Below are 12,347 nucleotides of genomic sequence, written 5' to 3'. Positions count from 1 at the left end.
AGCGTCCCAACCTTTGTAGTCATTAGCTAAACACTAATATAGGTTAGTCTTCCATTTAAAGGTAATTGGTGTTTTTATGTGTTTTAATCTTTAAGTTCCCCTCCATCTCTTTTCCTTCAAATTTGCAGGCCATTGAGTGGGTGGAGCTTCTCAGAGTCTGGGTTTTGCTAGTTACAAACTCATGGTACAGTTCAGTGTCCTTCTATTCTGTTTTCCTGCAAATTGGCAGCTGGTATGCAGTTGCGAGATCTATTAATTCATTAGTGAGTTGCAAAATAATGAAATATTAATTCTTTTTTCACTTATTAGAATACTTTTATAAAGTGATGCACTTCATCATAGCAGGATAAAAGTTTGCTTCTTTCCCTAATTCAAATTCAGAACTACAGGATTTTTATTTAACCAATTTTATATCATATATACTTTTACACTAAGAATCCTTAATTTATTTATTTATTTATTTATTTTTTTTTTTTTTTGCGACAGAGTCTCACTTTGTTGTCCAGGCTAGAGTGAGTGCCGTGGCGTCAGCCTAGCTCACAGCAACCTCAAACTCCTGGGCTTGAGTGATCCTTCTGCCTCAGCCTCCCGAGTAGCTGGGACTACAGGCATGTGCCACCATGCCCGGCTAATTTTTTTATATATATATCAGTAGGCCAATTAATTTCTTTCTATTTATAGTAGAGACGGGGTCTCGCTCTTGCTCAGGCTGGTTTTGAACTCCTGACCTTGAGCAATCCACCCGCCTTGGCCTCCCAAGAGCTAGGATTACAGGCGTGAGCCACAGCGCCCGGCCCTTAATTTATTTTTTATTTCTTAGATCACTGCAATATGTAGAGAATCCTTAATTTTTAAGAACATAGGGGATAAATTAGAATATCCCATAATTACTAACTTAATCTATATTATATGTGCAACATTCTTAAGAGTGACAAAATACTACCACCAATATGATTTGCCAAAAACATTTAAACATCAGTTTTTTGCTATGATCTCTGAAATTGTCAAAGAGTGAGACCAGCACTCAGTATTGGAAGGGGAGAGAGACCTGACTGTTGCTCTCTACGATAGAGGAGCTGCTCTGGCTGAGCAGTGTCTGAGCCCAGCAGACCCTACACTGTGCAGGGGGAGCGCAAGGACTGGCCATCCACGTCTGTGCACCTGTGGCTGTGTGGGTGAGACTTGATTTGATTGTCTTGTGGTTTTCAATGTGTCTTGACATTTCTAGAGGCAAGTGAGTTGCTTAATGTATTTTTGATGTTGTATTATTTATAGTATAGTTGCCTTTTTTTTTTTAACAGTTGCCAAGTTGGTGCTGATTGGGACCAGCCTGTCTCTCTTTTGATACCACCTGTTCCAAGCAGAAAGGCCCCGTGAACTTGCAGTCATCTCTAGAGGCTGACTGGACACACTGACAGCTTGGCTGAGTGCTCCAATAAGCCCAGGGCATCCTGTGATGTCCCCATAACAGCTTTTACCATAGAAAGACCCTAGGCCAGGCGCGGTGGCTCACGGCTGTAATCCTAGCACTCTGGGAGGGTGAGGTGGGCAGATTGCTCGAGGTCAGGAGTTCAAAACCTGCCTGAGCAAGAGCGAGACCCCGTCTCTACTATTAATAGAAAGAAATTAATTGGCCAACTAATATATATACAAAAAATGAGCCGGGCATGGTGGCACATGCCTGTAGTCCCAGCTACTAGGGAGGCTGAGGCAGCAGGATTGCTCGAGCCCAGGAGATTGAGGTTGCTGTGAGCTAGGCTGATGCCATGGCAACAAAGCAAGACTGTCTCAAAAAAAAAAAAAGAAAGACCCTAAAGTCTTTGCTCTAAAAGCCCTCATTGGGCAGAATGTACACATTCTGACTACAAGGAATTATTCGTAATTTAGGACACAAAGGCCCCACTAGTCCAGTTTTCAAGCCACTGTGCTTCCCACTGAGCGTTGTGACCAACTCTTGCCACTAAATGGTGATGAAAACTCCCTCCAGTAGCCACAGCCTGCGACATACCATAGTTATGGGTGACTCCCATTGACAGCCACCTGAGGCTCAAAACTAATGCCATTCTCTAATTAAAAAGTAGCCAAGGGAATTCCATACTGCACTTACCCATAGGGTGCTATGTGTAACTATATACACATCGCTACTAATATAAATTATAAATATATACACATACATAGTCCTAGACTAATAGGCCAGGACTTTATGATACACAAGTATAGTGAAATAGCCAAGTAGCCAATGACTTTAGAAAGTGATGTTACCTTTGAAAAGAAAAGAGGATTTATGGTGGCAATGCATTTCAGAGTTAACAGGAACGTTTTATGGGGGAATGTGAGTCCATTCCCCCATAAAATAAGCATAAGACAGTTACCAGAATGAACTATCATCCCTGGTGTTCAGAGAACTGGGAATTATCAGTTGTGAAGGTAGGGCTGGAAGGAACCTTAGGTCGGAAGCATAAAGTTAGGAGCCTCTTACTTAAACAGAATGTCCCACACTGCACAGCTGATGCAAGGCCTGCCTTCCCTCCCTGGGCTGCTGCCAGGGCCAGCTCCTTCCTCTGGTTACATCCCACAGCCCCTGAAGGAGGGAAGGGAAGATGGCCTCTTGCCGCTCAGTCTCTCATCTGTAAGCAGGGCCACAGACTAACCAACTGTGAGTTAGAACCTCTTCAAATTCAGGTTTATGACCACAAAGCCACCATTTTTCCTGATACTGCCAAGTGTGGTACTGCTCCTTCAGAATTATCTTGTTCAGACCCACCAGCCTAGTGAAGTGTAGTATTTTTCTCACGTTCTGGGCTTCCGGTGAGTATGAGAGTATGGGACAACCAGCTGATGATTAGACAACAGTATGTTGGGGTTTCACCTATTTTTCTTTGTTTTAATTTTGCAGACTTAGAGGGGGAAGTGCTCTAAAGAGTGGTTTGACTTAACTTGGTACATAACCCATTTTTATTATAGAAATGCACATATAAGTAAAAAGATCATTTTACTTATTTCCACCATTCACAGATAACCAGTTCACACTTAGTCTCTTTCCCAGATTTCTGTGCACATATACATGTATAAATATGTTTACAAAAATATGGTAATATCATGAATACCACCCATAGTGGCGTCTAATGTGAATTTAGATCTGTACCTTGTTTGCTGTCCACATAAGTGTGTATCATCGAGACTGTATAGCCTTCCACTGCAGAACACCAACATTTAATTCCCTGTTGTTGGACATTTGTGTGTTAATATTTAGACACTATAAACAATACCTCAAGCAACAGCTCTGTATCTCTTGTGCCTCTATTTCTGGTATAATTATTCCCTTAGGATAAAGTCCTAGAAATGGAATTGCAAGGTATAAGATGCCTTTAAGGTGTGTCTGCTACATCCTGCTTCCACACAAATTCCTCTGTGTAGCTAGTCCCCAGGCTGCAGCTCTCGGCACAGGTGAACACAGCCAGGATGCCCCAGTCCACACTGGTGCCCAGTCTATCGGCCTTCAGGTAATTGAGCAGTTGAGGCATGACCTGGAAGGAAAGTGACAAAGTTAGAATGCTGCTTCAGGGCAGGAAGCACCATCTGCTTTCAATAGACTTTCTCGGCCAGGGTGATTATTGGGATCCTGGCCCTTCAATCTTCATACTACACAACAGGATTATAGACACTATACAGTTAACATATTTAATAATCTAAAAACATTTTACAACTTCAAAGCCCCTCTCTACTTCATCTAGCCTTCTGGTTAGTATGTCTTTTCCATTTCAGAAAGAAGTTCACAAGTGGCTGTTAAACTTTTATTACTAATATCTATTACTAATATGCCACAAAATAGTCCTGAAGCTTCTACTTGGGCAAGTCTTATTTTGTATCATACAAAACCTGAATAGCAAATATTGTGACTCTGACTCAAGAAACCCTAACCCTAACTTCTAGTAATGAATATAGAAGGGCATCTGCTGACATTTGTATAGACTAGAAAGGGATTTCTCTGAAGTGAAGTAGTCTACTCTGAAAGCACAAAGCAGCAAAATTGCCACCATGGTGTGAAACTGCTCTATACAAATCCTGTCACCTCATCCTGGGCTCCAAAAGCTTTGGCACTAAAAAGTAAACAGTTTTGGCTATGATCCTCATGATTCCTTTTTTTTTTAATCCAAAGAAACAAACATTACCTACAACTTTGTAAGGTTAGTGAAGTCGCAGCTCAAGAGCATTTCCACTAAATGTGGAAAGTCCACCAAAGTCCCCAAATAGACTTTATGCTAACAACTCCTTTGTAAAAAACACCTTAATGCTTATATCCATTGTTTTAACAAATCCACAAATCAAGATTAAACAGTAAAGGCTCTAAAATATCCTCTCACAAAGTATGAAGGCAAAGACTTTAATTAAAAGTAACCACACTGGAGGCAGAGGGCTATGCAGTGCCTCAATCTAAATCCTCATCACAACATCCTCATCACAACAATCAGTCTACATAGCCTGAAAACTAGGGAACTGACAGACACCAGAAAAAGAAAGCTAAAGAGGCCGGGCGCTGTGGCTCACGCCTGTAATCCTAGCTCTTGGGAGGCCGAGGCGGGCGGATTGCTCAAGGTCAGGAGTTCAAAACCAGCCTGAGCAAGAGCGAGACCCCGTCTCTACTATAAATAGAAAGAAATTAATTGGCCAACTGATATATATACAAAAAATTAGCCGGGCATGGTGGCGCATGCCTGTAGTCCCAGCTACCCGGGAGGCTGAGGCAGAAGGATCACTCGAGCCCAGGAGTTTGAGGTTGCTGTGAGCTAGGCTGACGCCACGGCACTCACTCTAGCCTGGGCAACAAAGCGAGACTCTGTCTCAAAAAAAAAAAAAAGAAAGCTAAAGAGACAGATAACTACCAGAAAAAGCAGTGAATGACAATTCCCTCCAGGGATACTCCCCAAGGTTGGAGAGAAAACTGATTTCCATTGCAGGACACCTTCCATGCTGCCTGTTGACCCGTGTGCATGTGTTACTTTGGTAAAGTGTTTAATGTTTAAAACATAAATCATGGTGACTACACGCAAAACAGTCCTTTTCTAAGGTCATACCTGGAATTCAAATATCCTCTTGGCACCACAGGGACAAGCTGGAATATCCTTTTCTTGAGGGATATTTTCACCAGAAATCCAGATGGGAGCAAGACCTCTGCCATATCTGAGAATCTAAAATCAACAAGGATCATGTCAAAACTGTAAGCACCTTACCCAAGTTTCCATTGATGGCATGCTGAAGATCATGCAGAGAAACCCCACACGTGTTCCCACACCTGATGGAACACTGAGCTGAAAGGCATCTCAGTTCTATCAGTGAACACCACTGATGCCGTCTCAGTTTCTCAAAGTGACTCAGAGGGTATCAAAATTACATTTCCTACATGATACTTGTTACTACCTAACATTAGACTCTTACTCCTATGACTATATGGCAAAGGGACCAAGAATAAGCCCAGGCTTCCTATCACCAGGTTCTGCATCCAAAATGCTGCCCAGAATCTGCTCACCTATAAGGAAACTTAGTTAAAAATTAAAAGGGACAAATGCCCAGTAAAACATGGTATTTTGACAAATATTACAAACAAGGGTAAATTTCATTGTAATAAGCTTGGTATTAATGACTGAGGGGTTTTCTTGTATTTTGTTAAAAAGCATATGCATTGCTAAATACTGCCTTCTTAGTGTTTGGGACCTGGATCTAGTCTTCCTAGAAGCCCCCGGATATTTATTTAATCCCAGTGAGTGGTTTATGTAGCTGAGTTTTCTTTAGTGATTTATTTATTTTTTTATTTTTTTTTTGAGACAGAGTCTCGCTTTGTTGTCCAGGCTAGAATGAGTGCCGTGGCGTCAGCCTAGCTCACAGCAACCTCAAAGTCCTGGGCTCGAGCGATCCTTCTGCCTCAGCCTCCCGAGTAGCTGGGACTACAGGCATGCGCCACCATGCCCGGCTAATTTTTTATATATATATCAGTTGGCCAATTAATTTCTTTCTATTTATAGTAGAGACGGGGTCTCGCTCTTGCTCAGGCTGGTTTTGAACTCCTGACCTCTAGCAATCCGCCTGCCTCGGCCTCCCCGAGAGCTAGGATTACAGGCGTGAGCCACCGCACCCGGCCTCTTTAGTGATTTATACTTATGGTAAGGGAAGTTAATGTGAATAATGTTAGCACGTCATGTTGGTTTTACTAGCCAAAGGTACCTATTGGAAAATGGGCAAAAATAACTTTTTTTTGTTGTTTTTTGGTCAATGATGTCAAAGCTCTGTGTATCTCAGGCAACATTTCATTCATCTCCTATCCGAGTTACTTCTTCTCATAAAACATGGCCTAAAAAGAATACTGTGGGGAGGTATGAGTTCTACTTTACCTGTTCTGGTTCAAGGGCTATTTGAGTTTTAAACTTCTGGAAAATTTTATCTTCCTTGGATTCATGTTTTGCCATGGAATCTAGTTCTTCCTCCAGTGCTTCACCTGAAAAATCAACATAACTATTACGGAAAACGTAATAGTCCCCACAACTTGCCAATTCACACATGCTAAGAAAACCCAGTTTTATAATAATCAGATGGCTTTTCCTACGTATTCATTAAACTTGGATCATCTGAATTTCCAGGTACTCCATGCAGTATTATTTAGGCTCCCATTCAGCAGTTTGCCTTAAAGCTTCAGAAGAACAGAGTGGCCAAGTCAAGGGCGTAGGACTGTGCCCAGCACATCACAGGACACCCAACGGAACGCGAGCCCTTCTTATCACTCCTGCCTGAAGCTGCTGGACTCTTAGTTCAAGTCTCTCCATGTCTCACATATTCCTTTTCCCAGCTAGTACACGCATTCACCTGCTCATCAAATGTTCATTTCCATCTCCACCTTAACTCTTGGAATTCCCGCCACCCTGGGCCACTGCTGTCCCCAATGGGCCAGTGTTTCCCAGTACAACCTTTTGTCTTTGTAACATTGATCAAAATATAACTCTGATAGACTCTGAGTCAGAGAAGCTGAAATAGCTGCTTTGATGGCCTGGGGAAGGCATTCATGGTGCTCACTGGCACCTGCCAGGTCGGATGGCAGAGAAATAAAATGCCTCAGGATCCTGTTCCATCACGTGTATGAGCAGTTTCAGTGCAACCTTCAGGGCTGTGTAAACGCCGTTCCCTCAGGCCATACAGCCTCCTGCCAACCTTTCTCCTGGGAACTCAAACTCAAGTCTCAGGACACAGCTACCTCCAGGAAGGATTTTTCTTTTTCTTTTGGAAAATTCTGAGCATATATGATAGAAATACTATAATGAACCTCCATGTACCAATTAGCTTCACCACTATCATTTCAAGTCCAGTGTTTCTTGTCTCCACCACTTCCCCCATCTCAGTTACTCTGAAGTAAATCCCAGGTCACTTCATCTGTCAATAATTCAGGTATGTAGCCCTAAAAGACAAACTTTCCCTTTATTTACCAATTTTCAAAATAATGAGTTTGTTCCCCAGCATCCTACAAAGATGATCAGCAATGTTTTTGGTTTTTTTTTATCATTTTAAACTCATTAAATATATTTGATATATTTTAATCCACTACAGTTAGTAGAACACCCTTGAGGATGTTCAAATTATCCATCTTTTGCCAATAAGAACCTTTCGCATTGGTTCTTGAGTTCTTCTGACATGACCCTATTAACCTTTGATAGCTTCTTAGATCTCTGGTATGACCATGTTCCAATGTTATTTGAACATTTCCTGACCTAGTTCTCGAACCACCACCTCCCCAAAGAGCTTGGAGTTCCATTTAGAGAGAAATGGCATTCAGACACCACCATCTGGGCACCAGGGATACCTACTGCTACTGAGCTGGCCATTATTTCTATGCCTTTATAGTGGATTAAATACATCACAAGTTCATAACTGCTAATTCCAATATAAAGTCAGACCTACAGGCTTGTACTTAATTTCATCCATCAACATCCACTTTTCTGCCGCACCCAACACCTCAGTTCTCAGTAACTCTTTTGCTTAGCACCCAGTACACACACAACTACCTCAAAGTAACAACAGCAACATTCTAGCAATAAGTTTACTGAAAATACCCATTTTTTTTCAGTTCTTTTCATTCTTGGGGTATATTACACTAAGGATGTACTGTTCTATATTTTAAAGTCATTTAGAAGAGTTTTTGTGTGGTTATAAAACTAATTCAATACAATTTCACTTACTTTTGATAATTCAGGACTGCTTTTTAAAACACAATTTTACTCTATAACCATACAAAACACACACATGGTTCCACAGTCACATCCATATAAACAAGGCATAGTCAAAGTCTCATCCCTCCTACTCTATGCTCTCTCTTCTCCTATAGGTGAGCATTTTCATTATTTAACCTTTTTAAAAACAACAATGTACACACATGAAGATGCACACACGGCTGCTGCCAGGCAATTTTTAGTGATGTCACACATCTTCCCATGGCACCCGTATTACTAGTCATCACAAGGACTTTAACTTCCCCAAGTATCATCTGGGCTCCTCCATAAGACTATGAGTGTCGTTGCTTTCTGTTGTGTCTCCCTGATCAAGCACTGTCAGGCATGAAACAGATTCTCAAATATGTGTTTTGGAACACATGACTGTTATGAACTACAAACCAGTAAGTCAACATTTTCATTGAGATTCTATAAATCTAATTTTGTGGTAGTTGTGTGTATAGCTCTAGTTCTAGAGTAAGCAAGATCTAGGCTCAAACTTGAATTGTTAAACTTAACAGTTATGTGCTCAAAGCAAGTTATACTCCGAACCTCAATTTTCTCACCTGCATTATGGGGCAGAGTTTCTGACTTATTGGGCTGTTGTCAGGATTTTAATGAGCTAATGCACAAACAGCCCTTAAACAGCATAAAGTAAGTGCTGGATAAATGTTGGCTACTATTATAAAAGAAGTCTTTTAAGTATTTGGTCAGCATAGGCACTATCCTAAAGTATGAACTCTAGGTAAAGTGACAAAATCAAACTGTTGATTGAGTTGAAAGAGAAACTTTATTTACTTTATTTATTTATTTTCAGACAGAGTCTCGCTTTGTTGCCCAGGCTAGAGTGAGTGCCATGGCATCAGCCTAGCTTACAGCAACCTCAAACTCCTGGGCTCAAGCAATCCTGCTGCCTCAGCCTCCCGAGTAACTGGGACTACAGGCATGCGCCACCATGCCCAGCTAATTTTTTCTATATATATTAGTTGGCCAATTAATTTCTTTCTATTTATAGTAGAGACGGGGTCTCGCTCTTGCTCAGGCTGGTTTTGAACTCCTGACCTCGAGCAATCCACCTGCCTCGCCCTCCCAGAGTGCTAGGATTACAGGCGTGAGCCACTGCGCCTGGCCAAAAGAGAAACTTTTAAAGGGCCCCTGCTGCATGCCAAACACCATGCTAGGCATTCACTCGCCCGAGCTGAGAAACAGACCTGAGACCCAGAGGAACTCCCCACGTTCCCAGCGTCTTGTGCAGCCCGACCCTCGGGACCATCTGGATTCCTCCTCTAGTCTTTGCAAGAAGCGAGGTCCAGGAACTATGTTTTCACCTGAGGCAATATCTGAAAACTACAGGTTACAGCCTCCAAAGTGAGAATCCTTTCCTCTCAGTCCCTCTCATGTCAACATACTCAGCCCTTTCTCCCAAGCATTGTGTTTAATCACTTGGGGAATGAAGTCCTGAAACTGCTTACTCATGCTGCCCACAATCTCTGTAGCATCTTCCTTTTCCACAACTTCAGGCTTTATCTCATCTTCTGTTTCTATTACAATTTCAAATTCCGGAAAAAGGAAGTTGTGGTCTGGAATTGCATGGTCCAAATGATCTAAAACAAAAAAAGTTATTAGCATCATTAGTAATAATTTAGATGTGAAGATAGTCTGATAGTTTTCTATTTCTGAAGTATTATATTCCATACAGCAACAGTTTTTCCTTTTTTTTTTTTTGAGACAGAGTCTCGCTTTGTTGCCCAGGCTAGAGTGAGTGAGCTAGGCATCAGCAACCTCAAACTCCTGGGCTCAAGCAATCCTGCTGCCTCAGCTTCCCGAGTAGCTGGGACTACAGGCATGCGCCACCATGCCCGCCTAATTTTTTCTATATATATTAGTTGCCCAATTAATTTCTTTCTACTTATAGTAGAGATGGGTCTCACTCTTGCTCAGGCTGGTTTCGAACTCCTGACCTCTAGCAATCTGCCCGCCTCGGCCTCCCAGAGTGCTAGGATTATAGGTGTGAGCCACTGCACCAGGCCCCTATTATTATTAATACATACAGTTCTGGCACTTTAAAATGGCATCAAATTAAATGCCTATATTAAGGCAAGGCTGGCAGCATAACTGGGTGAATAAGACCTCACAGCCTCACTTTTATAAAGATATTCATGCTGCCAGTTAGGAAACTTTCAAAATGTATTATATCTTTTCTAATTTTAACTTTAAAGTTAACCTGGACGTAAAATGTTTGGGTTGACAGAGTTATGAAACTGAGCTGCAACTAAGAAAGACGATCAGATGATGACTTACCCGGCTGTGAACACGCCTGCTTGTGTCCTGATCTCCAGTCAAGAGCCTGATGCACCTTACCGCAGTAATGTGCCTTGTGGCACTGAGAGCATGTTTTGGGGCCTAAGCAGCCACAAACCCTGCAGAGAAGAGCGCCAGACTTAAGCTTGAGACACACAGATTCTCCTGTTTCTGGGGGAGGATTCTCAGAAGGTGGCTCATATGAGTAAAAGTCATTTTTCCTGGGTAGCTGATTCCTAAAAACTAAGAAAGAATGAAGAGAAAAACTATAAATACCTTTAGTAAAATGGCAATTCAAATATTTGAGACTCTACTTCACATTAGACTGAAAAGACACCCATTTAAAAAAAAAAGTGAAAAATGAAAGTTTTTGCTTTCAGGCAGCTTATTTTCCGGAAGGGAGAAAAGCTTTTCAAATCCAGAAACTAGATTCTGTCTGGGACACAGAACTGAACTGGCTCCAAGACCTGGTTCCAGGTAATCAAACAAGAACAATTGTTAAGACAGACTGCAAAAAATATAAAAACGCCACTGGGACATATCTTTCTGAAAAATAATTTCTATTATCTGACTATACCAACCAAACCTAGTGCCAACTGATTCATCAAAACGCTGGAGGTTACGAAGGAGCGTGGGCATCGTTAGGAGCTTATTCAGTGACAACGAGGGCACCCCCGCAAGGACCCCGCAGAAGGTGCTCCCGGGGACCGCGGGGCGGAAGGCGGCAGCTGTGCTTACCGCCGTCCGCCCTCACCTGCCCGGGAATTCCAGCTCCGCGCGCCCCCAGCGTACATCAGGCAGCACCGCCCCCGCCGGCCCGGGCGCACCTCGCAGGCCGGCGCAGCACGGCGGCTCCCGGCAGCAGAAGAGGAAGAGGCCGCGGTGGAAGGCGTCGGCACGGCCCGGCAGCGGCGCGTACACCTGCAGCAGGAAGGCGAGCGGACGGCCGCACCGCGCGCAGGCCAGGTCCCCGGGCCCCGGCAGCCCGGCCTCGCCCAGCCACGCTGGCCGCCCGCCCACCTTACTCGGGAACTGGTCGCTGCGCAACCGCCACGGCGGCGCCTCCTCGGCGAAGCCGAGCTCCACTCGCGAGGCCAGCGCGGCCATGGAGCCGTAGCTCACCGCCCGGCCGGAACGCGGAAGTCGCCACCGGAAGGGAGGGCGGGAGGCGAACAAGGCGTCGATGAGAAGCGATTGGAGGACGGGGTGAGGGGGCGGGACAAAGGGCCCGGCATGGTCCCGGCCCTGGCGTCTCTACGTCCGGTCCGCGCCATGTGCCTCCCCGGGGCGGGCGACTGCTAGGGAGAGCCGAGTGGGGCTGTCCCCTCAGACCAGCCGGGGATCCTGTCCCCGGGCTTGGGACACCCGGGTGCCGGGTGGCGCTGTGCGAGGAGTAGGCGGTGGGAGGCGACGGGGCGGTAGGGCGGGTAAACCGAGGCCCGTCCGCGGGCCGCGGGCGGGGCTGCCAGACAGCACAGGGGCAGGGGCAGGGTTAGGACGCGGGCTGGAGAGGAGCAGGTGCCTCGCCGTTTTTCGGGTCTCCGGGGCCTCATCCCGCGGCGGGAGGGGGATGTTGCTGCCCACCCACTTTCATGTGCCCGGTGGCCAAGAAACTGAGTCAGCAGGTTTTCTGGCTGAGAAAGCCTTTTTATTCCGTGCACCCTAGCGGGAGACGGGAGAAATTTCTCACATCCGCCTCCCTGCGAATTCGGGAGACAGAGCTTTTTAGGACAGTTTGGCAGGCAAGGAATTAGGCAATTAGGTTTGTTAATTAGGGCAAAATTATAGAGAAGTAGA

The 12,347-nt window shown here is 44.3% G+C and overlaps 1 protein-coding gene across 2 annotated transcripts; it reads right to left on the bottom strand.

Moving 5' to 3' along the window:
• Positions 1–2,937: 2,937 nt before the first annotated feature.
• Positions 2,938–11,701, bottom strand: PDCD2 (programmed cell death 2). Of its 2 annotated transcripts, none has more exons than XM_076002764.1 (6): positions 11,378–11,701; positions 10,551–10,793; positions 9,659–9,853; positions 6,387–6,490; positions 5,076–5,189; positions 2,938–3,527 (listed from the first exon to the last, which is right to left on the bottom strand). In XM_076002764.1, the coding sequence occupies exons 1-6, from the start codon at positions 11,655–11,657 to the stop codon at positions 3,369–3,371; spliced, it is 1,095 nt and encodes a 364-aa protein (XP_075858879.1). In that variant the 5' UTR covers positions 11,658–11,701; the 3' UTR covers positions 2,938–3,368. The 2 variants fall into 2 exon arrangements, with proteins under 2 accessions (XP_075858879.1, XP_012638006.1); XM_012782552.3 differs by having other exon boundaries at positions 9,722–9,853.
• Positions 11,702–12,347: the final 646 nt, after the last annotated feature.

The sequence above is a fragment of the Microcebus murinus genome, chromosome 5 (genome assembly GCF_040939455.1).
Source record: "Microcebus murinus isolate Inina chromosome 5, M.murinus_Inina_mat1.0, whole genome shotgun sequence".
NCBI classification, from domain to species: domain Eukaryota; kingdom Metazoa; phylum Chordata; class Mammalia; order Primates; family Cheirogaleidae; genus Microcebus; species Microcebus murinus.
The sequence above is the reverse complement of the archived record's forward strand: the minus strand, read 5'-3'. Positions and strand labels throughout refer to the sequence as shown.

Excerpts from the sequence above, each read along its gene's own strand:
- PDCD2 (XM_076002764.1), bottom strand. The coding sequence starts at position 11,657 with ATGGCCGCGCTGGCCTCGCGAGTGGAGCTCGGCTTCGCCGAGGAGGCG. Across the intron at positions 5,190-6,386 it reads TAGCCCTTGAACCAGAACAG|ATTCTCAGATATGGCAGAGG; the intron begins GTAAAGTAGAAC and ends TGTTGATTTTAG. Across the intron at positions 3,528-5,075 it reads AGAGGATATTTGAATTCCAG|GTCATGCCTCAACTGCTCAA; the intron begins GTATGACCTTAG and ends CTTTCCTTCCAG.